Genomic DNA, 27,000 nt, shown 5'->3' on the forward strand with positions numbered 1-27,000 from the left:
CCCCCAAAAAAATGAAAAAATAAATAAAACCCTGAGTTCAAATTCTAGTACCATTCCTTCCCAAAATGTGTTTAAGAAAAAATAAAAAGCATGCATTATTATTTAGGGGCTGGGAAGGTGGCTCAGTGGTAGAGTGCTTGCCTTGCATGCCTGAGGCCCTGGGTTCGATTCCTCAGCACCCCATAAGCAAAAAGAAAAAAGCCAGGAGTGGCGCTGTGGCTCAATTGGTAGAGCGCTAGCCTTGAGCTGAAGAGCTGAGGGACAGTGCCCAGGCCCAGAGTTCAGGCCCCATGACTGGACCAAAAAAAAAAAAAAAAAAAAAAAGAAAGAAAGAAAAAAGAAAGAGCTAGGTGCAGGTAGCTCACGCCTGTAATCCTAGCTACTCAGGAGGCTGAGATCTGAGGATCACAGTTCAAAGCCACCCCAGACAGGAAAGCCCATGAGACTCTTATCTCCAATAAACCACCAGAAAACTGAAAGTGGCACTGTGGTTCAAGTACTAGCCTTGAGCTGAAGAGCTGAGGGACAGTACCCAGGCCCAGAGTTTAAGCCCCACAACCAAGCAAAAAAAAAAAAAAGAAAGAGAAAAGACTAAAGCTTGATGGTAACAGAGTAAACTGACCATCTCAGGAGGGATCTTAACTCTTTTGGATATTTCAGAGATTGTTTAAAAACGAAAAACAAAAGCCAGAGGCTAGCAGCTTATACCGTAAAAATCCTAGCTACACAGAGATCTGAGCACTGTGGTTTAAAGCCAGCATGGGCAGGAAAATCCATGAGACTCTTATTCCAATTAACCAGCAAAAAGCCAGAAGTGAGCAGGGCGCCAGTGGCTCATACCTGCTCACTATTCCTGCAGAGAAGCTAAGAGACTTCATTACTTACTCCATCTCATACACTGTGATAGGTAACGTCTGCTCCATCAGAGTGAATTTCTTTGTTTTCACTGGTTTAATAATGGGTTCTAGAAAAGAAAAGAATGACATGCAGGTGGCATAAAACAGACCGGATTGCGCTTTCAAAATCTATGGTAGGTAACATCAATTTCTTCTATTCTCAAGGATTACTGCTATTGAAGAAGTTCTACAAATGTTGTCGGGCATGACAAAAAGGGTCTTAACACTGGACTGAGGTGGACTTTATCTGGTGGGAGGGTTGGAGTTAGGGCAAACAATGAGTGTCCATTACCAGCCTTTCCTTAAAATAAATTACTAGCTGTGCGCTGGGGCTCACACCTGTAATCCTAGCTACTCAGGAGGCTAAGATCTGAGGATTGTGCTTCAAAGCCAACCTAGGCAGGAAAATCTGTGAGACTCTTATTTCCACGTAGCCACAAGAAAACTGGAGGTGGCACTGTGACTCAAAGTGGTAGAGTGCTAGTCTTGAGCACAAAAGCTCAGGGACAGCACCCAGGCTCTGAGTTCAAGTCCCACAGCTAAAAAAAAAAAAAGCAAAAAGCAATTATTTTACAAGAGGTCAATCAGATTATTAAATGGGGTGCTGGTGGCTTAAACATGTAAGTTACTTGGGAAGCTGAGAATGAGAGGACATGGTTTGAGGCTAGCTTAGGCAGAAAAGTTTACAAACCTCAATTCAGAGCTGGGCTCAGTGGTGCCTGTTTGTCATCTCAAGTTACATAAGGAAGCTAAGACTTGCAAGGATTGTGGCTCCAGGCCAGTCATAATCTGTGAGACTTCAACTATATCGAGGTCAGCTGGACACATGGCATGAGCATCTGATTTCAGAAAATATAGGAAACTTAAAACTGAGTGGATCCTGGGGCTCAGAAGTTGGCTTAGTGGTAGAGCGCTTGCCTCGCAATCATGAGGCCCTGGGTTTGACTCCTCAGCACCACATAAGCAGAAAAAAGCCGTAAATGGTGCTATGGCTAAAGTGATAGGGCACTAGCCTTGAGTTGAAGAGCCCCAAGTTCAGCCCCCACGACCGACAAAAACAAACAAACAAAAAACTAGATCCTGGCTCAGATCTGGCCCAGGCAGGAAGCAAGACTCAATCCTAGAAGTAATTAGTAAAGCCAGGCTTGGTGGCTTTAGTCTGTAATTCTGGTTACTTGGAAAGGAGAGGATGATTGCAATTTGAGACCAGCTGAGGTATCTTAACTAATGGTTAGGCATGGTGGTCCATGACTATTGTTACCCAGCTACAGGGAAACACAATGCTGAGTGTAGTGACACATTCCTGTCATACCCAGTGACACAGGAAAGCTCAAGCAAGGCAGGACTGGAATCCAGGTCAGCCTGGATGAGGTGGCTCAAGAGATAGAGTGGCTGCCAAAGTAGGAAGGCTCGAGTTAAATCTCCAGTGCCAACAAAACAAACCTTGTATACAACACACACACACACACACACACACACACACACACACACACACACACACACACACACACACACACACACACACACACGAGATAGAGTGGCTGCCAAAGTAGGAAGGCTCGAGTTAAATCTCCAGTGCCAACAAAACAAACCTTGTATACAACACACACACACACACACACACACACACACACACACACACACACACACACACACACACACACACACACACACACACACACACACACACACACACACACACACACACACACACACACACACACACACACACACACACACACACACCTAGTAAAAACAAAACAAAACAGAGCTGGAGGCACAGCTCAGAAATTAGAGCAGCCATCTGTGGTGGCACACATCAGTAATCAATAAGGAGGATGAGGCAGGAAGATCAAGAGTTCAAGACCAGCCTGGGCTACAGCCTGGACTGGGAATGTGGCTTAATGGTAGAGTGCTTGCCTAACATGCATGAAGCCTGGGTTCAATTTCTCAGTACTACATATGTATACAAAAAAAGCCAGAAATGGTGCTGTGGCTCAAGTGGTAGAGTGCTAGCCTTGAGCAGAAAGAAGTTCAGGGACAGTGCATAGCCCCCAGGACTGGCAAAAAAAAAGAAAAGAAATTAGAGCAATAATACTTAATTGCTTAGTAACAAGCTTAGTCCAGAAAAAAGTACCTGAATGTACTATGAATTGGATAGTCCATTCATTGAACTTAAGATCTGTTGAAAGCTAGTTCCCAAGCTTCATTTCCCTCTCACCCCAGAGCCTCCTGCCATACCTGTAAGAGGCTGGGTATCTTCCTCCTGAACTATGGTCTCCACTTCAGGACCATATACCTCCTCAGCTGTTGGGTAGTACTTCTTGTCTTCGTGCAGCACCACCTCCATCCCTGGGTGATCTTCATCATGTTCTCCTACGTCATCATCATCCTCATCATCATCCATCTGGAGGCAAGAGAAGGGAAGAGGATAGAGGAGGCACATTTTTCTTTCTCAGGTGATCCTGTCTCATCCGAGCAAAAACTGCCAGTTCATGCTGGACAGTTTCTTCCTCCAAGTTCTGTGCTAGTGGGGAGGGTTTCATTCCTGTGACCCTCCATGCAGGGGAATCCTGGAAGCTTCCTGCTTCAAACCTGCTCCTTTCTGAAATGTGGGTGAATGGCCACAGTTGCATACCCTTTCAAGGGAAAAAAAATCCACTTTTTCTATGGACAAAAACCAGGAGCCAGAGCTTAAAACTGAGAAAAAGCCCATAACTTTGAAATTTTCATTTAGAATCACAGAATTGTTTTTAAAAAAAAACTTGGTTCTGGGTGCCAGTGACTCATACTTAACAACCCTCAGCACTCAGGAAGTTGAGATCTGAGAATCAAAGTTTAAAGCCAGCCTAGGCAGACCAATCCAAAAGAATTTTATCTCCAATTTTAACAAACACAAAGCCAGAAATAGAGGCATGTAAGTGGTAGCCTAGAAAGTGTGAGGCTCTCTTAGTTCAAGTCCCAGTATTGCCAAGTATTTAAATAATAGGTCACTTAATGACCTTGACAAGAGCAGTCTCTGGATGGGAAAGGCAAAAAAAATGGAAGAGGGCATAAATAACTTTGATCCTTGGATTTCAGTCTTGCTATGATTATAGGAGTGAGCCACACGATCAGGCTTTGAACTCTTCATCCTTCTGCCTCAGCCTCTGGAATGCTTAGATTACAAGCCTGTAGCACCACACTTCGTTCTGGTTTTTTTTGTTCTTCTCTATCCTAGTTTGAAGAACATTCTTTATGGAAAGGATGAACACAGCCAAATTTTTCATTCTGTTTTTCCACTGTCCATGAATATCATATCTTCCCAAGCACTGAGAATTGAGACCATACCCCGCACCATTGTTTACTGCTTGTTCATTCTCTGACAAATAAACACAAAAGACACCTTTGGTGCTTTTTACAAGCCTCAGACCATTCTGGACTTTACCTTCCCTGAACTCTCCTGAAGGAGAGTCACAGGAACCTGTATCTTTTCTTTCTATTGTTTTCCTTCTGTATTTTTGAAAACCTGAGCTTGTGAGGAGCTGCCAGTGCAGTAGCATTTTGAAAAGCTGACTACTTTTCTTTGTTTTTTGTTTTTGTTTTTTTGGGTCTGGTCGTGTGGCCTGAACTCTGGGCCTGGGTGCTATCCCTCAGCTCTTCAGCTCAAGGCTAGTGCTCTACCACCTGAGCCACAGTGCCACTTCCGGCTTTTTTTCTTTTTTGCTTATGTGGTGCTGAGGAATTGAACCCAGGGCCTCAGGCATGCAAGGCAAGCACTCTACCACTGAGCCACCTTCCCAGCCCCAGCTGACTATTTTCTAAGTTGGGGTTAATTTGTGATTACTAAAAAACACTTCAGGGGGTGGGAATGTGGCTTAGTAGTAGAGTGCTTGACTAGCATGCATGAAGCCCTGAGTTCAATTCCTCAGTACAACAGAAAAAAGCTAGAAGTGGTGCTCTGGCTCAAGTGGTAGAGTGATACCACTTGAGCTGAGGGACAGTGCCCAGGCCCTGAGTTCAAGTCCCAGGACTAGTCCCCCCCAAAAAACCCTCAGGAAAAATGATGTGCAAATTACAAAGCCATCTCAAAAATGAAATTATCTAATACTTCCTTTTGGAGCAGTGCAGGACCTCCAATAAGTCATGTTGTAAAAAAGATAATGTTTGAGATGTATACACAGGGAATGTATGAGACTGTAGATGATTTGGGAAAGGAAGGAAGGAAGGGAGGGAGGGAGGGAGGGAGGGAGGGAAGGCTGGGCATCAGTGGCTCACTCCTGTAATCCTACCTAGATACTCAGAAGGGTGAGATCGAGGATCACAGATTAAAGTCAGGCTGGTCCTAGGCTGAAAAGTTCGTGAGACTCATGCCAATTAGCCACCAAAAGCCAGAAGTGGAACAATGGCTCAATTGATAGAATGCTAGCCTTGAGCAAAAAACCTCAGGAACAGCAATCAGGACCTAAGCTCAGGCCCTAGGTCTGACACCAAAAGAAAAAGAAAAGGGAAGCCAGGTGCTGGTGGCTCACGCCTGTAATCCTCAGGAGGCTGCGATCTTGAGGATCACAGTTCAAAGCCTGCCTGGGCAGGAAAGTCTGTGAGACTCTTATCTCCAATAAACCACTCAGAAAACCAGAAGTGGCACTGTGGCTCAAGTGGTAGAGTGCTAGCCTTGAGCTGAAGAGCTGAGGGACCATGCCCAGGCCCAGAGTTCAAGTCCCACAACCTACCAAAAAAATAATAGAAAAAGAAAAGGGAAAAGATGAAAAAGGCAATATATTTTGTTTTACCTCATCAAGATCTTTGGTCTCTCTTCCCAATTCATCATCATCTTCATCAGAATCAAGCTCGGGTCCAATATAATTCCCAAATTCATCATATAAGTCAGTATCCATGATGCTAAAATTCAAGGAGAAAGGAGTTAAGATTCTGGCATGAAAATCAAGATTTCTATTCCTACCCTCACCTAATATTCCTGTTCTTTGGGCATAACTATCAACTGATCAACCTATTAATCAATCAGCCTATTAACCATTCCCCAAAAGCCCTGTACTTTCTCTATTTTTACCCTACTCATTGTCTCCATGTATACTCTCTTTCTTTCTTTCTTTCTTTTTTTTGGAGCCAGTACTGGGGCTTGAACTCAGGGCCTGGGTTCTGCTCTTTCGCTTTATCACTCAAGGTTAGAAATGGGGTCCAGCTAACCTTTTGACCAGGCTGTCCCCAAACTATAATTTTCCTAATCTATGCCCGAGTAGACGGGATTTCAACCATGTGTGGCTTATTTACAATAAAAATTGGTGATGGGGGGGGAATCTGACTTGGTTTGAACTCAGGGCTTTAGGTTGTTAAGTTGGCATAGTACTACTTGAGACATACCTGCAGACTTTTTTCCTGGTTATTCTGAGACAGTCTCATGAGCTTTTCTGCTTATTGTAGTTCAAGGCTGGCCTTGAACCCTTAAACAACAATCCTTCTACTCTCGGCCTCCTGAATAGCTGGGTTTATAGGTGTGAGCTATAGGTATCTATCGCTACTTTTAATTTTTGAAACAAAGTCTATATGGGCTAGGTGTTCCTTGTACTCATGACCATACCAAGTTCTGGGATTACAATTATGTACTACCAAGCCTGGCCCTTTATCTTTTGTGTGTGTGTGTGTGTGTGTGCACGCGCATGCTCGCCAGTCCTAGGGCTTGAACTCAGGATTTGGGCACTATACTGGAGCTTTTCTGCTCAAGGCAAGTGTTCTACCACTTTTGGAATTTAACTGGAGATATGAGTCTCACAGATTTTCCTGCCCTGGCTGGCAACTGTGATCCTCATATCTCAGCTACTGAGTAGCTAGGATTACAGCTGTGAGCCACCAACATACAGCTTAAAAACAAAAAAAAAAACAGGCTGGGAAGGTGGCTCAGTGGTAGAGTGCTTGCCTTGCATGCCTGAGGCCCTGGGTTCGATTCCTCAGCACCACATAAGCAAAAACAAAAAAAAAGCCGGAAGTGGTATTGTGGCTCAAGTGGTAGAGCCCTAGCCTTGAGCTGAAGAGCTGAGGGACAGCGCCCAGGCCCAGAGTTCAGGCCACACGACCAGACCCAAAAAAACAAAAAACAAAAAAACCCACCTAACATTATTCTACATAATCACAATACAATCATCAAAATCAGAAAATACCCTCATAATACTCAAGTTTTACAAATTGTTCCAGTAATGTCCTTCATAACCAAGGACTCGATCCAGAATATGTTTGCACTGAGTTGTATCTTCATTCTTTCTCTGAGGGCTGACTCAGAACTACCACCCTCTAGATTTTAGCCTAAGTATCAAAGACATAGGCATGAGTCACTGGTACCTGACTTTTTTTTCCTTCCCATTCTTGAATACAAGAACCTGTGTTTTTTTGCCTGTCAATGCCCAATACAGCACCTAGTATTTGTAGAAACTAAATAAACAGTATAATACTTCCACTTCCCTTAACACCAACTACTCTAAGTACTCACTGTAGATGAAATTGAAAATTAGAGAATAAAAATTAAATGTAAGTCACTGTGAAAACTTTCATATTCTTTTTTGTTGTTGTTGGTCATGGGACTTGAACTCTGGGCCTAGGTACTGTCCTTGAGCTCTTCAGCTCAAGGCTAGCGTTCTATCATTTGAGCCATAGCACCACTTCCGGTTTTCTGAGTGATTTACAGGAGGTTAAGAGTCTCACAGGACTTTCCTGACTGGGCAGGCTTTGAATCGATATCCTTAGATCTCAACCTCCTGAGAAGCTTGGATTACAGGCATGAGCCTCCATGGCCCGGCTCACATATTCTTTTCAAAATCTGCCACATGTGTGTTCATTTCATCCTCCCAAGATTCTCATCAAGCAACTGTAGACACTTTCCTAGAAGCTGTTCATGTGCTTATTTCAGCAATACCTACAAAATGGAAGTCTGTTCATGGAACAAGCCTAGCTGCTATTTACCTCAGGACACTGCATTTGTACTCTTCTGTCTGTTGTTCACATACCTGGTTACTTCAGTTTGAAGTTCCTACTAAAATGTCACCCATACACTCACCAAACCCCACTTACACTGTTTCATTGTATGTTGTTCTTATGTGTGTGTTTGCCGCACTGACGATCAAACCCAGGGCCTCACACATGCTAAGCAAGCTCTCTACCACAGTTTTATGTCCACAGCCAACACTATTCTAGGTTAACAAAGTACTTAAACTCTAGTTAGGAAAATGAAAGTAGATATGGAGAATGATGAAAAGGGGTGCTATGGGTCAAGATGCATTGTACTTATAAAGTATTTTGTTGAATGTTAACCCCTTTGCACAACTCCTTCAAGATAATAAAAACATTTTTAAAAAGAAAATAAAAAGTAAACGAATGAAAGGTCTGCAGCAGCTATTGTTAAACGTTAGTAACAATAAAATGGAGCAAAAAGAAAAAAAGATCCTAGCACAAAATAGACCCTCAAGTGTTTGTTGAATGAATGAATGAATGCCTCTTCCAATACACCGTTGCGCAAAACTAGTGGCTCTTGGGGCTGGGAAGATGGCTCAGTGGTAGAGTGCTTGCCTTGCATGCATGAGGCCCTGGGTTCGATTCCTCAGCACCACATAAGCAGAAAAAGCTGGAAGTGGTGCTTGGCTCCAGTGGTAGAGCGCTAGCCTTGGTCTGAAGAGCTGAGGGACAGCACCCAGGCCCAGAGTTCAGCCCCCATGACTGGCAAAAAAACAAAAACAAAACTAGTGGCTCTTGGAACCAGACTTGCACCCTCCCCGCTACAAAGCAGGCTCTCCAAGGGGCACCCGATTTCTCAAAGACAGAAAACACTTAACAGAGGGGAGGTGAAGGCAGCACTGATGGACAAGGAATCGAGGCGGGACGGGAGATTTAGCACACGACCTCAGCCGAGACAGGATGCTATTGAGGATGGGTAACTAGATACCCTCGGAATCGCTGTGTGGAGTGGGAGTAGGGAGGGTGGGTGAGGGGGTGCGACTTTTATTCCCTTCCCGCTCCAGGCCTCAGTTTAACCATCTATAAAGCGAAAGGGGTAGATAGCAAGAAAACACCGGACCTGACCTTTAATTTCTCTCCCCACTCGAAGAAACCCTGCGGTGCAGCTAACACGCGCCAACTCCCGTCGATCCCGCTTAGCCCAGAGCTCCAGTCCGCCGCCGGAGACCGCGCTTCCGCCCCACGCCGCGACGACGCCGGCGCCCGTCTCCAGGAAGGACCCCGCAGACGCCGCGGCCGCGTTTCTGCCTCTGAGGACAGCTCTCTGCCTGAATATCGACTCGAACGAATGCCGGCCGAGAGACAGGAGCCGAAGAGGTGACGTTGAGGATCCCCAAACCGAAGTGTGGGCTGCTCCAAATAAAGTGAGGGCCTAAGGACGCAAGAATTTGATCAGGCGCCTCGAGGCCACCCTGAAGGGGGCCTTCGGGCAGATCACGTGGTCTGCCTGTTGGCGCAGTTGCTGGGCAACCTCGGTTGATGGGCGCGGAATGTGCTAAACGCCTCTGGGGATGCCCAAAGAAAGCAAGGGGACCAAGGCCAGGGCTGCTGGGGTGAGGGTCTGGGGACTGGGGAGAGGGGGATGGAAGAGTTGTTCTTTACCTCTGACGACTCAGAACTTGACAGGAAACGGGGTGTTGTTCTCGCCTGTAGGCTCAGCTAATCGGGAAGCAGAGCCGGAATGATCAGGAGTCCCGTAGTATGTGACAAGGGTGGACGATCTAGCAAGACCCACCTCTCAAAAACAAACAGAAACAACCTGTCTTTCACCAATAAAAGAAATGAGCAGGAACTTGGACACGTTTGTTGCCGGCCAGTCTACACTCCTTAGTATTCACCTTCTCAACTTTTGGGATAGGGTGGCTATGGGTTTTCTTTCACACCGAATTTGCTCTCAGAACAACTCCTTTCCCTCCCAGATCTGCTCATGATTGGACTACAAAATCTAGCTCAACTCATCAGTAACTTGAGGTAGAGAGGTCTTATAGCAAGTAAATGCCAGAGCCACACTGCAACCCATAGATTTCCTGTAGAAACCAATTGACTTCAGATACTCAGAGGTTGCATAGAACTGAAGGTGTCGCCCACCTGTGCCTTTAGTCGTGGCTTAAACAGAAGAATGTGGGAATGGGGATCACTGAGCTCCTCCTCTGTCACTTTTTGACTTCTTGTGCCTCATTTGTACTCTGGCTGAAAAGTATATTTCCCCATGAAAGAAATTTAGGGAAGGATGAAATTTTATTCCTGGGCTAAAAAATATCTAACAAGAGTCAGGCTTTTGAATGAAATCCTCTATGGCAACAACTTACTATAGAGTGATCTTATTTGGGAGAAAGAGGGAACTGAATTCTGAAATCTCATTGTCTCCTCAGAAAGCTGAGGAGATAGGGATAGGGATAGAACCCAGGACCTACTTATGCTAGGCAAATACTCTATTACTGGCTACACCCCTAGTCCCTAAACTTGTTTCTATTTTTTTCTTTTCTTTTCTTTTTTTTTTTTTTTTTTTTGGTGCTGATTGTGGGACTTGAACTCTGGGCCAGGACACTGTCCCTCAGCTGTTGCCCTCAAGGCAAGCACTCTACCACTTGAGCCACAACACCACTTCTGGTTTTCCTGGTGGTTAATTGGAGGAGAAGAGTCTCACAGACTTTCCTACCCAGGCTGGCCTTAGAGCATGATCCTCAGATCTCAGCCTCCTGAGTAGTTAGGATTACAGGTGTGAGCCAGGGGCTGGGAAGGTGGCTCAGTGGTAGAGTGCTTGTCTTGCATGCCTGAGGCCCTGGGTTTGATTCCTCAGCACCACATAAGCAAAAAGAAAAAAGCCAGAAGTGGCGCTGTGGCTCAAGTGTAGAGTGCTAGCCTTGAGCTGAAGAGCTGAGGGACAGCACCCAGGCCCAGTTCGGGCCCCACGACCGGACCCCCCAAAAAATTTTTAAAAATACGGGTATGAGCCACTGGTGCCCAGCCCTAAACTATTTTTAAAAGTAGAAAACAAAATTAACAAGTTGTTGTTTGTTGTTGTTGTTGTAGTTGGTCATGGGGCCTGAACTCTGGGCCTGGGCACTGTCCCTCAGCTCTTCAGCTTAAAGCTAGCACTCTACCGTGTGAGCCACAGAGCCATTTCCAGGTTTTTCTGCTTATGTGGTGCTGAGGAATCGAACCCAGGGCCTCATGCATACAAGGCAAGAACTCTACCACTGAGCCACCTTCCCAGCCCATCAGAGACAAGTTTTGTGTCATTCCTCACCATCTAATTCCTATCTGTAATGTACAAAGCTAGATTTTTGCAACATTCTCAAGATATGTGCTGGAGTGCTTTTGTGTCATTTTATGTTCTGGCAGAAAATGCAAAGGTATTTGCTTTTCCCTAATACTCCCTTTAATATGCATTCTCTTGCCTTCACAGGCATGAACCATGGAAAAGAATGACATAATCAACTTCAAGGCTTTGGAGAAAGAACTGCAAGCTGCACTCGCTGCTGATGAGAAGTACAAACGGGAGAATGCTGCCAAGTTGCGAGCGGTAGAGCAAAGGGTGCCTTCCTATGAGGAATTCAGGTTGGCTCAATACGATTTTTCCCTTTCTTTCTTCCTTTCTTCCTCTCTTCCTTACTCCCTTCCTTCCTTCCTTCCTCCCTTCCTTCCTTCCTTCCTTCCTTCCTTCCTTCCTTCCTTCCTTCCTTCCTTCCTTCCTTCCTTCCTTCCTTCCTTCCTTCTGTCTGTCTGTCTGTCTTTCGCCAGACAGACAGGGGCTTGAACTCAGGGCTCTGGGCACTGACCCTGAGCTTCTTTTGCTCAAGGCTAACATTCTACCACTTGAGCCACAGTGCCTCTTCTGGTTTTTTCTGTTTATGGGGCACTGAGGAATTGAATCCAGGGCTTCATGTGTGCTAGGCAAGCTTGCTACCACTAAGCCACATTTCTAGCCACAGTACAATTTTTCTTAGGCCCTTATGTCATGGTGGGCAATAGTAGTTTATACCAAGCACCTTAGATTCAGACCATGCTGGGCTTCCATCCTGGCCCCACCTTTTACTATTTATATGATCATCTACACATTCCTTGCCCTTCCTGAGCCTCCATCCTTCATGTACCAAAGAAAGTAATTGTTGTTATAATGGAGTTAATACATATAAGCATCTGAGAACAGCATTTCTTAATTGTCTACCTGTATCAGACAAAGTGGCTGCCTCACACCCAGTGATCCAACATTAAGTTTATATCCTAATCTCTGTCCATTCCCCCAGAGGTATTGTCCTTGCATCACATCTGAAGCCACTGGAGCGGAAGGACAAGATGGGAGGAAAGAGAACCGTGCTTTGGAACTGCCACAGTACTCCAGGAAGGACCTTCCAGGATGTGGCCACTGAAATCTTTCAGGTAGGTGAGGCCTAGCCTCTTTACCTCAGTACCTCAGTACCTCAGTACATCATTATTCTCCTGAGAATCCAATAGACAGTATTTTGCCACCAAATCCAGAACGATCAGCAACCAGTAGATGGTGAGGCTGAGTTAATTGGGCATAATGTGTGAAAAATCAGGTTCAGTAAGTTTTTTCACTGGGTGCTGGTGGCTCATACCTATTAGCTACACACAATGCTGAGACCTGAGGATTGGGTTCAAAGCCAGCCTAGACAGGAAAGTATGTGAGACTCTTATCTCCAATTAACCAGCAAAAAGCTAGAAGTGGAGCTGTGGCTCATGTGGTAGAGTTCTAGCTTTGAACACTTGAGCAAAAAAAGCTAAGGGTCAGCATCCAGGCCCTGAATTCAAGCCCTAGTTCTGACACACACACACACACACACACACACACACACACACACACACACACACACACACACACACACACACACACACACACACACACACACACACACTCTTCCATCAGTCCTTTGAGTTTTGTATTCAGATTAGATTGATAGTAACATGACTCTATGGTAGTGTTGAAAGAGAGATACAGTCTGTCAGTTCCTTGACACTTACTTTTTCTTTTCTCTCTCCTGAAATTCCACTCTCCTCAGAGCAAACTTTGAAAAGACAGCACTGTGCCCTCTTCCTCAATAGGAAAACCAGTACAAATGAGTAACGTATATAATAGCTTGGATTCTTTGGGCTCTCTTTCTCTGTCCTAGGACTTAGCAGTCCCAAAGCTAAAATGAAACCCCACAAGCCCCCTTCTCCCTTTCCATCACTGTGAATGGCCAGAAGAACTCTGGACCCTTTTCCTTTTGTGATCCAGGAGACAACTCTGTTCCAGCCCAAGACTTCAGCAGAGTTCTACCGAGATTGGAGGCGACACCTGAGGAGCGGACTACAGCGTTATCAGGCCCTGCTACAGCTTGGGGGTCCTAAGTTGGGTCACCTCTTCCAGACAGATGTGGGATTTGGACTTCTAGGGGAGCTGCTGGTGGCACTGGCTGATCATGTGAGGCCAAGTGATCGGGTTGCTGTGCTGGGGATCCTGCATAGCCTGGCCAACACTGGGCGCTTCACGTTGAACATGAGTCTGCTGAGCCAGGCAGAGAGGGAGAGCTGCCAATGCCTATTTCAGAAGTTACAGGCTGCGAGCACCCCCAAACCCGTGCAGGAAGGGCTCAGCCAGGAGAAGTTGGGTGTAGAGGAGCTGACTGGTGAGCTTCAGGAGGAAGAGAGGCTCTTAGAGGAGCTGCTCAAGCTGTACCAGGTCCATTGATAGGACTAGTTGACCTCAGAGATACCAGTGGTCCCTGGGAGTATTTTGTGCTGTTTGGTCTTAGGTTTTCTGCAAGATTGCAATGAGAGATCTATACTTACACCCTTTATCCTGTGTTGTGTTTTGTTCTGTTGGTATGTAAAATTGAGGCCTCACATTTCCACTTGAGCCATGTCCCACTCACCACTTACTGAGCTAGGACTGTTTAGAGCAAAAGCTAGAGTCTTGCCTACTTCTCTAGTCCTTTATTGTCACCATGTTTTACCTACCACTTTTCAAGTCTGCCATCCTTTTAGTCTGCTGGCCCTGAGAAAGGGGTATGTTCCCAACCAAATGCTAGCCATGCTAGCATTTCTTCTCTGAGGAAGAAAAAAAGCAAACTCATTTATCTTCCATGGAAAACAAACACTGGTTTTCATAGTGCTTTCCCAGAATATTTATAACCCAGAGCCAATGAATGGACAGTTAATCCACAGCTGTTTCATTTGAGGTACAGAATTTTGCTCTAGGGACTAAGTTCTTGCACAGATTGGGCCTGAAAAAGCCCCAAGCCATTGGCTCAGGTTTGGCCAGCATCCAGGATGGCCAGATGTATAGGCGAGAGTTTCCTTCTCCTAGACTGATGAGAGTGAAGAATTTGATCCTGGTCAGGCAGAGCAGGGTCTCTCAAAGTGAGGCAGAAGGCCTATGGCTCATTCTAGTTTCCTTTCCCCCATTCTTAGGTGAGTGCCAGTGTTCTAGAAAGGTTAGAGAGGGCCAGATTCTAGAATGATTTTCTCTTGAGAACAGGCCTGGAACCTTAGAAGGGCATTTACATATCAGTTGGGAATAAATGGCATTGCATTTGGCTGCTTTCTCTGCAGATCGGTGATTTCTTTTCCTGGCTGCTTAATTCTTTCCTCATATAGAAACCTCCTGTCAATAGTGATTTCTAGAAACCCATAGGCCTTGAGATCCAGTGCCCTGCTCTGCCAGCCCTCACCTCCAGCAGGCATGAGTCTGGCTCATACCACCATGTTCCTATGGACCTGGGTCAGTCTCCAGGCTTTTGAAATCGTGGAAAAGGAGAACATTTTCCAGAGTACTCCTTGCCCTGCTTTTCTGATGTTCGACAATGCAGCCTATTTGGCTGACATGAGCTTCGAGCTTCCCTGTCACTGCAAACCTGAGGAGGTCTTATCTGTGGTCTGGTACTACCAAAAGCAACTGGGTAGCAGTCACACCAAAGTGCTGACAGACTTTGATGGGCGGTTGCTGACGGAGGCATCTCATGTGCGAGTGGGCAGTGACATGTTGGTCCGCTTCAGCATCCGCATGTTCAGCCTGTTGGTCTTCCGGGCCCAGCCTGAAGACTCAGGCCTGTATTTCTGTGGCACCCGCAACGGGGATTACTTTTATGCCTATGATGTCGACATCCAGAGCAATGATGGGATGGTGGCCACTTTCAAGGACGAAGGACAGGAGCCCTTTGCAGACGAACACCATGGGAGCCTCCATGTCTTCACTACCTTCTGGGAGTGGACCCCCTGTGACCGTTGCGGGGTACGTGGAGAGCAGTGGCGCATCGGCCTCTGCTACCTGAAGAGCCCTAACCTCTCCCCACGATATCAAAAGACAGTTCCGGATGTGGTATCCTGTGGCTCCCATGCTGTGCCGAGGAAGCTGCGCACCATGGCCCAGTACCACATGCCTGAGCTGCAGATTCAGAGCTGCCTGGTGCCCTGTGAGAAGACCCAGATCCAGGAGGGCATGCCGGCCATCTACAGCTACATGTCGAAAGTGGGCAGCAAGCCCTGGATACCCCAGGTCCCCATTCAGTTCCACCAGCAAAGCCTAGGTCATGGACTCATCATTTCCTGTCCTGGGGCTCGGCCAGAGCATGCAGTGGCCTGGGACAAGGACCATGAGCAACTGTACCGTAGACAGTACCTGATAGGTGTCAACAGATCCATGAGGGTGTTCATTGACCATGGCAATCAGCTCCACATTCGCTTCACCCAGATGAGTGACCGTGGCATATACTATTGCTGGCGGCAGGGGGTACGGATCGCTGGGTTCCGGCTGGGTGTGAAATCCAAAGGGCACTACCCAGCCTCATTGTTGGACCCTGAGACTCGTTCTGCTGTGGTGCTCACCCTGCTTGCCTACCTGCTCATTGTAGTAGTCTTTGTGATCATTCAACTCTGTCGCTGCTGCTGTTACTGTTGTGGCTGCTGTCCCAACATCTCCCTCTAAGCTGTTTCTTTCCCACCTCTGAAGACCAGCTGTGCTTTGATGTGTTTTATTAAATGATTACCAGATGTTTCTGGATAGGAACCTTGGGCTGGGACATGTGGACAAATATCTTAGTTACAGCCTGCCCCCTAATTTCATGGGGGGTCTGCAGTTTGTTTGATCTGGGAAATGGGGAAAACTGGGGTGAATGGGAGATGGGGGATTGAGTTTAGGGGAAAAGCCAGGGACAGGTGTCATCTCGTGTCACACTTGGATCAGAGATGAAGTAAATGGAATCTCCTACCAGTGTAGTAATCAGAATAGTATCAATGGTGCTTTGCAATCTTGCCTTTGAGGACAAGGCCAGATGGCAAAATACTGGTACTTTGAACTGGGAGTAGCAGGGACAGGAAGGAAAAAAAAGAGTGGAGGGAGCTGACATGTCTCCTCTCTGCCTTCTTTCCAGCATCATTCAGAGAACCCCAGGTAGAAACAGCAAGTGTAGGAATGAGGGTAAAGACAGGATGGGAATGAGTGGAGAAAGTAGAGATCGAATTAGAGCTTTCCTGAGCACTTACACCTAGACTGTGAGGACTGGGGAGGAGGAAGAGGGTAGGTCAGAGGCTGGAACATCAGAACCCTAATAGCAAAGTGGGTCAGAGCTGAAGTTGGCATGTGGCTGCTGCCAATGAGGGCTTGGGCTCCCAAGATGATGGATGATGGATGATAAGAGGCTACTTAGGGGCTTATTCAAGGTTAGGTCTTGGCCCCAGCCCTACTGTCTCAGGAACATAGCAGAGTCCACAATGGAGAAGGCTCAAGTACATGTCTTTATTGCTCCTCAGTGGGTATAGGCAACAGCACTGCCCTGAAGGTTAGCAGTGGGGGTGGCAGCAAGGGGTGTCTGGGACATCAAGTCTTGAAAGAGGAAGGAACCCCCCTTCCATTTCTTGGCTTCATATGGTGGATCCTTTCAACCTCATTTTGGGCACGGACACCCACCACCTGCCTGTTCACCCATGGGGAACAGAGCAGGCATCGAGGGTGGAGTCAAGTGCCATGCCTTCAGGCTGCAGGAACACAAGCCAATGTGTTCACTGAACTCACACCCCTATTTCTCTCATTGTAGGGTAGAGGAAGTTTTGAATGCAGGTAAGAGTGGATGCAGAGGGTGCTTGGCTTAGTGAAAAGCAGCATCCAGTGGAGAAGCTCACACATGGGGTGGTGTCTTTGCCAGGGTAGAGGGGCAGCAGTTGAAGACAGAGGCCTGAGTAGCCAGGGATTATGCAGTTAGGAAGAGGCTTTGGAAAAGGACACAGCTGTGCCCTGTCCTCTGGACAGCAATCCCCCCCACCCCCTCGGTTTCCTGTTTCAGTGTCTTCAAGAGAAAAAGTCATTTCCTTGATTCCCATGACCCAGGGGTAAGCAGTCACTCTCACCTGCCCTCTCTGATATCTGGCCTTGTCTTCACAACCACCTCCACTACCAACGTCCCTAGACAGAGGGGGGAGTCCTGGGATTGACCACTCTGTACCCACACTTAGGGGCCAGCTAACCCCTCTGGTACTCCTCAGCACCTAGTCCTTCTCTACTTACACTAGCCCCCAAGTATTGAAACCCAAGCTGCCATGTGCAACCAAGCTCCCATATGCATATGGACTGGTTCCCAGCATGGCAGCTTACTGGGGCTGAGATACTTGAACACTCTGCCCTTCCCCCCCTCCCAGAAATTCTGTTGTGACTACTCTATGTATCAAGACTTTCCCCACTTACTCTTGGAGAGATCAGGGTTATTCTTAGGAACTAACCTCTGGCCAGGACTACCTTGCCTTGGGAGCTCCCCTTTTCATCTGAGGTTTGGCCCCTCCCATCCTCCAACAGCCTGAGGAAACTGGAAGTTTAGTGCCCAGAAACCTCCAGTTCTGGCAACAGTTGCCATAACAACAAGAGGAAGGAGGATGTGATTGGTTAGGTCCTCCTGCCTTGCCCAACTTATCTCTTTTCTCCCTAGTATAATCCAAGCTCTCCAGACTATTCCTTGGGATAAATGCCTTGTTAGTTGGAGGTGCTGGGTGCTAGGTTGATGCCATCTGGCAGCCTAATGTTGACTGAACTAGGGCAGCAAGCTGGTATAGAGACCTAGAAGAGAAGGGAGGAGTGGGGCAGGGAATCAGATCTGGGGAAATGAGCTATCGTCCCAGGAGGAGCAACTATCCTGCTCCTACTGTGCAGTACTCCTCACATCACATCATTGTGCTCCTGCTTGGACTCCTTAATGACCTGCAGGAGACAGGAAAGGGGCACAGTTCATAGTTAGGAGCTCACCCCAGACCCCAGTCCCACCATGCTAGGCTGGGCAATTCCTCAACTGTCCTAGGTCTTTCTTCTCTTGATAGTAACTATCAGAGCAGGGGGTGGGACACCACTGGCAAAGCATTTAGCACCATGCCTGTCACATGGGAAGCTAATGATATAAGAAGAGTAGCAACTGCTTTTGCTGCTATCTCCACTGGGAATGTGAAGGGGCTGTGGAAATATGTTATCTGTAAGCCCTCATCTCTGAAGCTGCCCCATCCCAAGTTAAACTACTAAGTGTGTGTGTGTGTGTGTGTGTGTGTGTGTGTGTGTGTGTGTGTGTGTGTGTGTGTGTGTGTGTGTGTGTGTGTGTGTGTGTGTGTGTTTCTGTCTCTCTTTGGCCTGGTCTTGGAGACACCTGAGTCCAGAGGGAGAGAAAGGAATACAGCCTGAGCTGGGACCTTATCAAGGAGCCTAGGTCCCTCTTAGCACCACCTGTGGAGGCGTCGGACAAATGGAATCACATTAAGGTTCCATTGGGCTCCCAGAGTTCCAGGGATGCTCCAGAAAATCAGTGTGCCATTTATGCCCAAGTCCCAGGCTTTCTCCATAGGCCAGCCTCAAGAACTACTAGGGTCACCCAGAGCCTGTCCTCACCTCTCCATCCCGCATCTCCACAGTCTTTACCACGATGTTCCTCTTAAGGTGGCCTTCTGACATTGACTTGGTGTCCAGGCTGGTTTCTGCAGGTGTGAGGAGAGGAGGCCTCTCAGGACACTAGACATCCTCTCCTGAGCCCCACTTTCCCCATCATATATCCACACTATGAGCTCAAGACCCTATTCAAGCCAGCAAGGGAGAGCGTGGGCTCTTCTAAAGGAGAGACCCCCCGCTCTCGCCCCCACCAAGTACCCAGCAGGGCACATCCTGCTTCTGTCCAGTGCTCTATTATACCTTCTGGTATGACTTTTCCCTGATCTAGCACCTGGCTTCCTGACAACCCAGCACTGCTCCAAGGATGAAGCACACAGGCTTGAGGTCTAGAGGAATAACTCAAGTCCCAGCTTAGCCATGATCAGCCACACTGCTGACGGGCAGACTCATTGATCTCAGGCTGAATTTCCTTATTTGCAAAATAGAGCTGGTGGTATCTACTTCTCTAGGTGGGAGAGAAGAGGCAATTAACTGAAATAAAGTATGTTAAACACCAGGCACATATTAGTGCTCAATGCATGTGGATCTTGTTCTCCTCCTCACTTTCTACTTTCTCTGTCATTTATCTGGACACCACTGACCTTTTACTGTCTACCACTTGACAGTGTTACTTCTACCTAGTTAGCCTGGTCAACCTTCTGTTGCTCAGTTAAGTCCTGGGACATGCATGTCTAATGTTCCTAAATATTCTAAGCCAGAAGAGGAATTTTTTTCCCTAGTCTAAGACTCATTTGAGAGCCACATACCAGTAAAAAAGTAATTTAGTTTGCCCCCCTTAGAGAGAAAAAATATGACATGTCACACTCACTAATATTTAAAATTAAGAGCAAGGAACATAAAACTTTATTCACTACAAGAGCAGGAGTCCAGAGGGAATGAATCCTCTGGGCTGAATCAGCACCAAGCAGAGCAACAGAACCTTGGAGACAGATGGATCAAGCAAGAGTGAACCTCAAGGGGACTTCCCAGTGACAGAAGAGGTGAGGCAGAGGCTGGCATGTGCTCAGAGGCCCCAGAGCATCTCATCTGAGCTCTCAGGGAAATACTACCTTTAGCATTGACCAGTTCTGCTAGTCTAACCTAGTTAACCAGTACCAGGTCCTGGGCTAGGGTCTGAGGCTCCTGGGCAAAGGAAGCCTAGAAGGAGGAAGCCCAAAAGCAGCATGAGATTTACTCCCTATTGAGCTGGGAAAAGCAATGGCTGACAGGCAGATAGCTAACCGAGATTGGGGGCTCCATTTACAATCTGGTGAGCCTGTATGGGTATAACTTGTATTGTGAGCCTTTTGAGATGTCTTGTGACCTTGTGAACTTCCCCTTCTTGGATGCTTTTGCCCCCTGTAGTGAAGAGCAGTTAAAACAAAAGAAGACAAAACATAAAGCACTCAGAAGAGCAGAGTTTACCCAGAGCTTGCACAATAAGCCCTGGTTGAGACCTCAATCCACCTCTCCCACCCACTGGTTTACAGTGGAAAAGGGTGTAAGAAGAGAAATGCAGGATGGGACAGAGCAAAACAAGGACAATGGCATTCCCCCTACCTACAAATGCTCTGGAAGACTGTGCTCTGGCTAGGAACTCTGCAGTGACTTATGAAGGACCCCCATAAAAGCATACACTCCTTTGCCCTCCTCGATCCCAGACCAGAGCAGCCATAGGCCTGGGGGCGGGGGTGAAGGGGCATAGAAACCAGCATCTTCCCACAAGGCCCAGCTCTACTGACCTCGAATCTGCAGGTTGGAGAAGGTCTGCACTGGAATGGTGATGCTGGAAGACAGTGGAGGGACAGGGATGATGAGAATGCCTTAGGACATTTCCAAGCCAGGTTCCAGACAGGACAGCAAGCTAACCCCAAGGCTCTTTGTGACATTCCAGTGGCTATGAGTCTGACTCCACCCTCAGCTTTCCCCAGTTTCAGTGGATGAGGAACTGCCTGCCAGCAGAGTTTGGTGGAGTAGAGCAGAAGTGTGGGCAATACAAGGGGGTGGGGGAAGGCAGTGGTGAAGAGCCTTTAAGAAGGCAGACAATACCAATGAGGTAAAGAGAAGTAGGCTAGAGGAGGACCCATCTCCACCACCCTGGCACTTAATATTGGTTGGATCTACTTATGTGGTGCTGAGGAATCGAACCCAGGGCCTCATGCATTCAAGGCAAGCACTCTACCACTGAGCCACCTTCCCAGCCCCTGGTTGGATCTATTTGTCAGACATTTATTGAATACCTACTGTGTGTTAGGCAGGCACAGGGAGCAAGAGGGACTGTAGGAAGAGGCAGCAGGGAGAATTCTAAGGGGAAGGAGGAGGGGCTATGATTAGGCCTCACCGGTTCTCCTCGCCCTCCAGCAGCTTCCTGTAGGTGGCGATCTCAATGTCCAGAGCCAGCTTGACGTTCAGCAGGTCCTGGTACTCCTGAAGATGGCGGGCCATCTCGTCCTTGAGGCTCTGTCCTTCCTCTTCCAGCCGGGTGAGGGCCTCCTGGTACCTTGCGGCCTCCCTGGCATGCCGCTCCTCCTGCTCACGCATCTGCCTCTCCAGGGACTCATTCTGCAGAGTGGGGGCAGTGGGCAGGTCCCTCAGTATCCCTGTGCCTGGTCAGGATCCCAGGGCCCGGTCCTAGCCCTATGTCCAACTCTGCTAATGTTTTGGAGCCCTGCCCTCAGCCCAATCCCTTTCCCTTTTAGCAACTCCTACAGCAGCAAGTGCCAGCCCCAGTTGGTGGTCCCAAGGCCATGGGATCCAGCCCTGTCTGCACTCACCACACCACGCAAGGACTCCAGATCACAGGTTAAGGCCTGCAGCTGGCGCCTATAGTCATTGGCCTCATGCTTGGCCTGTCGGAGCATCTCAGCATTTCGGGCAGCAGCGTCTGTAAGGTCCGCAAACTAAACAGAAGGCTTAGACTAAGAGGAGGGCTGGGTGTTTGTAGGGTTTACATCTGATGCAGCACGGGCCCACTGGGCAGCATGATCTCTGGGAAATCAGGGAGCTAAGCACTACCCCAGCTCATCCCAAGGATGTTGGCTGGGATTATTCCCAGAGACGGTGAATGGACAGAAGGCACTGTAGTCACTACTACTGGGCCTTGACACCTTGTACAGCACCTGGGCACACTGGATGAACAGTGTCACAGAATCCAGAACATAATCATGGGTAGCTCCATCCTTGGGACTGAGCCTTGTCCCTCCCCACTGTAGAAAGTGGGTCCCCCAGCTTTGGGGGAGACCTTCACATGCATCAGGCAGTACCCTATTCAGACTGGCTTCAGCTTGTGTTGCTAATACCTGAGCTGGATCCCTGGGTTCCCTTTTCTTCCTCTACCTCTCCCTTTTCTACTTCCCAACCCTTGAGGCTTCGTTGTCCTCTGGGGATGCCCTTCCCTCTTCTTTTCCTGGCTAGGATCTATCTGTCCAGCTGAGCTCAAGTCAGGGCTACCTTGGACCGGTACCACTCCTCTGCCTCCTGCATGTTGCTGGTCGCCACAGCCTCGTACTGTGTGCGAATCTCTCTCAGGGCTGCTGTTAGGTCTGGCTTGGCCACATCCATCTCCACGTGGATCTGCTGTCTGGCCAGCTGCTCCTGAAGTTCCTGCACCTCCTGGAAGGGAGAGAAGGGATGGCAGGGTTCCAGGCAAGGCTCTGCCAACATCTTCACATCCTCTCTTCTGCTTGCACTTCATCCATGGGTGTTGGTCCAGGAAAGAGAGGCAGCCCTTGCTGGAGGAAGTGCATGACCAGGCTAAGGGGTGTGGGAAAAGGAATTTGGGAACTTCATGGCATCCTCATCCAGAGATGGATGGGCAGGAGCCAGGTGCTTCTTGTGGGCACCCAGGTTCCTCAGGATCATAGATTAAGAAGCCAGGGCCTGAGCAGATGGCAGGAATGGAGTCAGTTACTATGTAACCTTAATGCCCTTTAACCCCTCTGGGCCTCAGCATCCTCTGTGAAAGAGGATAGTAGGAAGGATTCCTGTCTTACAGGACTGATGTGAAAGAATAATTGAGGCTACAAGGTACATGGGGTACCATCTGTGTGAACTTGCCCAGGAGTTGGAGATGCTTTGCACTCTCTCTCCTCATTCATTCATTCATTCATTCGTTCCTTCATTCTCTCTATCTCTCAGTTTCTATCTGCCAATCTCTTTCTCTACTTTTGTCTCTGAGTAAATCTGTCTGTTTTTCTAAGTGTCTGTCTGTCTCAGCTGAGTCTGTGTGTTGGTCTTCCCTCCCCCTGTCCTGGTCTTACCTCCTCATGGATCTTCTTCAAGAATCGGATTTCTTCCTCCAGTGACTCAGTCTTCCTCTCCAGATCCAGACGGGCCAAGGTGGCTTCATCTGCTTCCTGGAGCACAAGGGGACATTGGGCTGCTCTGACCCCAGCCACCTCTTCCTCTTCCCCATTCCCCAGCCTTGCCTTACCCCTCCTTCTGGGGAGGAGGCTCTGAAGAGTAGCTTCAGAGAGCTAGGTTTGGGAGGATGTTTGGGTAGGCTGCCATCAACCCTTTTCTCCCCTCCCCTGCCCCTTCCCTCCACCTCTCTGACCTGTCTATAGGCAGCCAGGTTGTTTTCGGCCTCCAGCCTCAGGTTGGTTTCATCCTGGAGCCTAGGATGGTAGAACACATTCCTGGGTCCAAGCTTTCCTAAAGACTCCTAGATCCCTACCCCATTCTCCCTGGATGTGGCTGTCACAGAGACCCCTGGTAGCTGGTACAGTGGCAAAAGCATTGAAGGCCAGGAGGGTCCTAGACAGGGGCATTGTTTGGAAGGGTGAGCAGATAAGGGCTTTTGCCTTAACTCATTACTAAGAGTCTTATCGGGGTTGGTGCACCTGTTCCTGCTCATACAGGCACATCCACCACCTTACATTTGCATCCACAGACACACACACAATCGCTCCTCTGTCTCTCTCTGTCTCTGTCTCGCTCTATCTCTGTCTCTCTGTCTCTGCATTTCTCTTTCTCTCCTGCACCACTGACTACATGCACTTGCCTGCCACTCAGCCCCTGGGGGGTTTCCTCTGAGTCCCTAGTCACACTACCTGGGGAGATGGATTTTATTATGATCTCTGCCTCACAACTTGTATAAGTCAGAGACTTTTTCATGGACTTTCCTGTCTGGGCTAGCTTTGAATCACCATCCTCAGATCTCAGCCTCCTGAGTAGCTAAGGTTACAGGTGTGAGCCATCAGTGCCCAGCAGCCTGCCTACTCTTTTCCTCACCTCCTTGACTTCCAAATCTCAGTTGCTTGCAGATACCAACCTTCTCTTGCCACCTTCTTTTTCTTCTTATTTATTTTTTCAGTCATGGGGCTTGAACTCTGGGCCTGGGTACTGTCCCTGAGCTCTTCAGCTCAAGGCTAGCATTCTACCACTTGGGCCATAGCACCACTTCTGGTTTCCTGATGGTTAATTGGAGATAAGAGACTCACAGCTTTTCTTGCCTGGGCTGGCTTTGAACTATGATTCTCAGATCTCAGCCTTGTGAACAGCTAGAATTACAGGCATGAGCCACCAGTGCCCGGCTTTGCCACCTTCTTATATATGGATCTAGGCTCAAAATAGATAATACCCCCTTCCAAATATGCATTCACACTATTGGTGAATGAAGTGTAAAGCCCCTGGTCACTAGGGCCCTGACTGCTCCAACAGCCTTCCCTAGGTATTGAGAGTACTCTGTTACCTAGCCCAAGGTATTTGTGAATGAGATCCCTGAGGCTCTGGGCCTCCTCCTGGTCTTTCTATCATGTTGGAGGGCAAGGGCAGCTCCCCACTTCCTAGAGGTGGGGAGACCCAGGCTGAGTACAAGCCCAAAATTGTAGTCCCATCGGCACTCCCTCTCAGGGACTCTGGTTCTCTGGTAAAAGGCCCTTTTCCCTGCCCCCCTCCTCACTTCTGCCTCAGGATGCCCAGGTCCTGTGCCAGATTGTCTCTCTCCACTTCAAGCCGCGCATTGTTGGCAGTAAGTTGATCAAGCCGCAGCCGAAGCTCCCGAAGCTCAGCCTGGTAGACATCAGCCAGCTTGGTGGGCTCCTTGGCCCGCAGCTGGTTCAGCTCAGCAGCCAGTGCCTTGTTTTGTTGTTCCAAAAACCGAACCTTCTCAATGTAGCTGGCAAAGCGATCATTGAGCTCCATCATCTCAGCCCGCTCACTGGCCCGGGTCTCCTTGAAGCCGGCATTGAGTGCCCCGGCCAGGGAAAAGTCCACTCGAGCTGGGAGTGGAGAAGACATTCGAGCCAGGGGGACCCTGGGGCAGGAACTCAAGCGGAGACCGGCACTCAGGCGATGGCTGGGACCCAGGCCCCTGACTACCATCTCTGAGGAGGTGTAGGAGCGCCGAGCAGAAGTGACATGTCTCCGTTCCATCCTGCCCTGTCTCTCTCCTGGCTCCTGAGATGAGAGGACTTTATGGAGGAGTGGGCTGGACCTGCAGTGCCTGGGCTGCCTGGCAACGGCTTCTGGCATATCCTGAGGGGGTGTGGCTGAGCTGTAGTTCCACCATGGGGAGAGCTTTTCTCACCCCACTGAGGTCACTGAGCCCAGTCAGGGCTTCCTAGTATATCAGCCTGGCCAGAGGCAGGAAGTGCCTGGAGTCGGGACCACTGAGCAAGGAGATCCTCTCCCTAGGAAGCTGGGTCAAGAAAAGGCTCTGGATGACTTCTCAGAGCCCATAATAAGCCACGGTGCACAGGCCTTCTCGATGGAAGGAATTTGCTGAAGAAAACCAACCTGTGCCCTGTCTCAGGAAACAATTGATTTTCTCATTTCCTGTTTAGTCTCACTCCCTACTTTTTTGTGCCCATACTGTGATTTGAACACAGGCCTCACTCTTGCTTTTTTGTTGTTGTTGTTGTTGAAGACTGGCTCTCCACCACTTGAGCCACCCTCCAGGAGTCCCACTCCTACTGGACACAGATGGCCTGCATTATTACCTTCTCCCCAGTCCTGAAGTTCTGGTATGGGAGGCTAGGATTGGTCCCCAGCCCTCTCTCCTGCAGGTCAAACAAGACCTCTCTGCATGTCGGGGTGACAGAAGGAATATGTGGAAGTCCTCATAAGAGAACAGAACTTCTCCCTGGCTACTGTTTGTCCCCTCATCCACTTTGCTGGGCCACCCCTCCCCTGTGCCAGGCCTCCCTGTTTCCCTTCCTGGAAACTGGGTCTGACAGCTCCACCAAGCAGTAACGAATGAGTTGGCTGTGCTGGCTAAAATCTTTGTTCCTGCAGCACCCTGTCTCCCTGGCCACCCCTCACTCTCCATAGAGATTTGTATCTTTCCAGTTCCCACACATCAGGCTGTTGGGGATAGATGGGTCTGGGAGTCTATGAACTGCTGGGTTCAAGTGCTGGGAGGGAGAGTCTGAGGACTTCAGGTCCATCCATCTCCATCCATTCTGATCCCACCCAGGAGCTTAAGTCATCTGTGTCTTTGGACTTCTGGGAAGCAGATGTCCCTGCTTTCCTCCCCTTGACTCCCCCACACTCCCCCTACTTCCTTCTGCCTCTCACTGCCCATACTTGGGCTCCTGATCTCTACTCCCAGGCACTTGCTGAATAGAGCCTTGTTCTCCAGCGCCAGTGAGGGCGCCATACAGCAAGGGCAGCCCCCAGGGGGGCTGTACTGCTTTTATCTTAAGATGTCAGGATGTCAGGCCAGGGTGCAGTGCAAGCCCCTTGCTCAATGGACTTCTCAGAAATATCTGAGAGGGGGCTAGAGAATAGAGGGGAATCAGGCTGTGTGCCCACCCCTGACCATTGTGTCTGTGCCAAGGTGAGTCATTCTGTGGGCACAAGGAGGAGGCCCCAAGGGGTGGCCGGCCCAGTGCCGCCAAGTCTCTAGCTTTCAGACACAACCTGGCTGTTTGCCCACCTCCCCAGCTCTCAAATCAGCTTAGGCACCCTGAGCTCCTTCCATCATTTCGTCATCCCAACTCCACACCAGGGACACATTCTTCATTGGGACATGCAATGAGCCATCTGCTGAGGTAGCCCCCATCCCCAGCAGAGCCCGCTGTAGAAAGGGATGCAAGTAGTGATGAGGTGAGGGGCATCTTGGGGAGGAGACTTCAGTGGCTTTTTTCCCCTCAAGACTGGTACTCTACCACTTGAGTCACAGCTCCACTTCTGTCTTTTTGCTGGTTAGCTGAAGAGTCTCGCAAACCAGGTGCTGGTGGCTCATGACTGTAATTCTACCTACTC

The 27,000-nt window shown here is 48.5% G+C and overlaps 4 protein-coding genes across 6 annotated transcripts in view; 2 read left to right on the forward strand and 2 right to left on the reverse strand.

Moving 5' to 3' along the window:
• Nucleotides 1-9,088, reverse strand: part of Eftud2 (elongation factor Tu GTP binding domain containing 2) — a 45,219-nt gene extending 36,131 nt beyond the window's left edge. Inside the window, exons 1-4 of the mRNA XM_070027881.1 lie at nt 8,961-9,088; nt 5,669-5,777; nt 3,138-3,303; nt 886-964 (exon numbers count right to left, since the gene is read on the reverse strand). Of these exons, the coding sequence (XP_069883982.1) occupies nt 886-964; nt 3,138-3,303; nt 5,669-5,773 (350 nt within the window). The 5' untranslated portion in view covers nt 5,774-5,777; nt 8,961-9,088. The remainder of the gene's footprint in view (nt 1-885; nt 965-3,137; nt 3,304-5,668; nt 5,778-8,960) is intronic.
• Nucleotides 9,089-9,121: 33 nt separating this feature from the next.
• Dnaaf19 (dynein axonemal assembly factor 19) lies at nt 9,122-14,452 on the forward strand. 2 transcript variants are annotated; one of them, XM_070027887.1, is made up of 4 exons: nt 9,122-9,212; nt 11,305-11,456; nt 12,146-12,278; nt 13,138-14,452. In XM_070027887.1, the coding sequence occupies exons 2-4, from the start codon at nt 11,314-11,316 to the stop codon at nt 13,588-13,590; spliced, it is 729 nt and encodes a 242-aa protein (XP_069883988.1). In that variant the 5' UTR covers nt 9,122-9,212; nt 11,305-11,313; the 3' UTR covers nt 13,591-14,452. The 2 variants fall into 2 exon arrangements, with proteins under 2 accessions (XP_069883988.1, XP_069883987.1); XM_070027886.1 differs by lacking the exon at nt 9,122-9,212 and adding an exon at nt 9,360-9,448.
• Nucleotides 14,453-14,544: 92 nt separating this feature from the next.
• On the forward strand, nt 14,545-15,886 carry Fam187a (family with sequence similarity 187 member A). Its single transcript, XM_070027882.1, has one exon. It carries the CDS (start codon nt 14,584-14,586, stop codon nt 15,823-15,825), a length of 1,242 nt encoding a protein of 413 aa, XP_069883983.1. The 5' UTR covers nt 14,545-14,583; the 3' UTR covers nt 15,826-15,886.
• A 735-nt stretch (nt 15,887-16,621) lies between these two features.
• Nucleotides 16,622-25,172, reverse strand: Gfap (glial fibrillary acidic protein). Of its 2 annotated transcripts, XM_070027892.1 has the most exons (9): nt 24,695-25,172; nt 23,348-23,408; nt 23,052-23,147; nt 22,243-22,404; nt 21,567-21,692; nt 21,134-21,354; nt 20,535-20,578; nt 18,757-18,842; nt 16,622-18,084 (listed from the first exon to the last, which is right to left on the reverse strand). In XM_070027892.1, the coding sequence occupies exons 1-9, from the start codon at nt 25,165-25,167 to the stop codon at nt 18,043-18,045; spliced, it is 1,311 nt and encodes a 436-aa protein (XP_069883993.1). In that variant the 5' UTR covers nt 25,168-25,172; the 3' UTR covers nt 16,622-18,042. The 2 variants fall into 2 exon arrangements, with proteins under 2 accessions (XP_069883993.1, XP_069883994.1); XM_070027893.1 differs by lacking the exons at nt 16,622-18,084; nt 18,757-18,842 and adding an exon at nt 19,780-20,151.
• Between the last annotated feature and the right edge of the window lie 1,828 nt (nt 25,173-27,000).

The sequence above is a fragment of the Dipodomys merriami genome, unplaced genomic scaffold (genome assembly GCF_024711535.1).
Source record: "Dipodomys merriami isolate MVZ:Mamm:240054 unplaced genomic scaffold, mDipMer1.0.p SCAF_19, whole genome shotgun sequence".
In the NCBI taxonomy this organism is placed as follows: Eukaryota; Metazoa; Chordata; class Mammalia; order Rodentia; family Heteromyidae; genus Dipodomys; species Dipodomys merriami.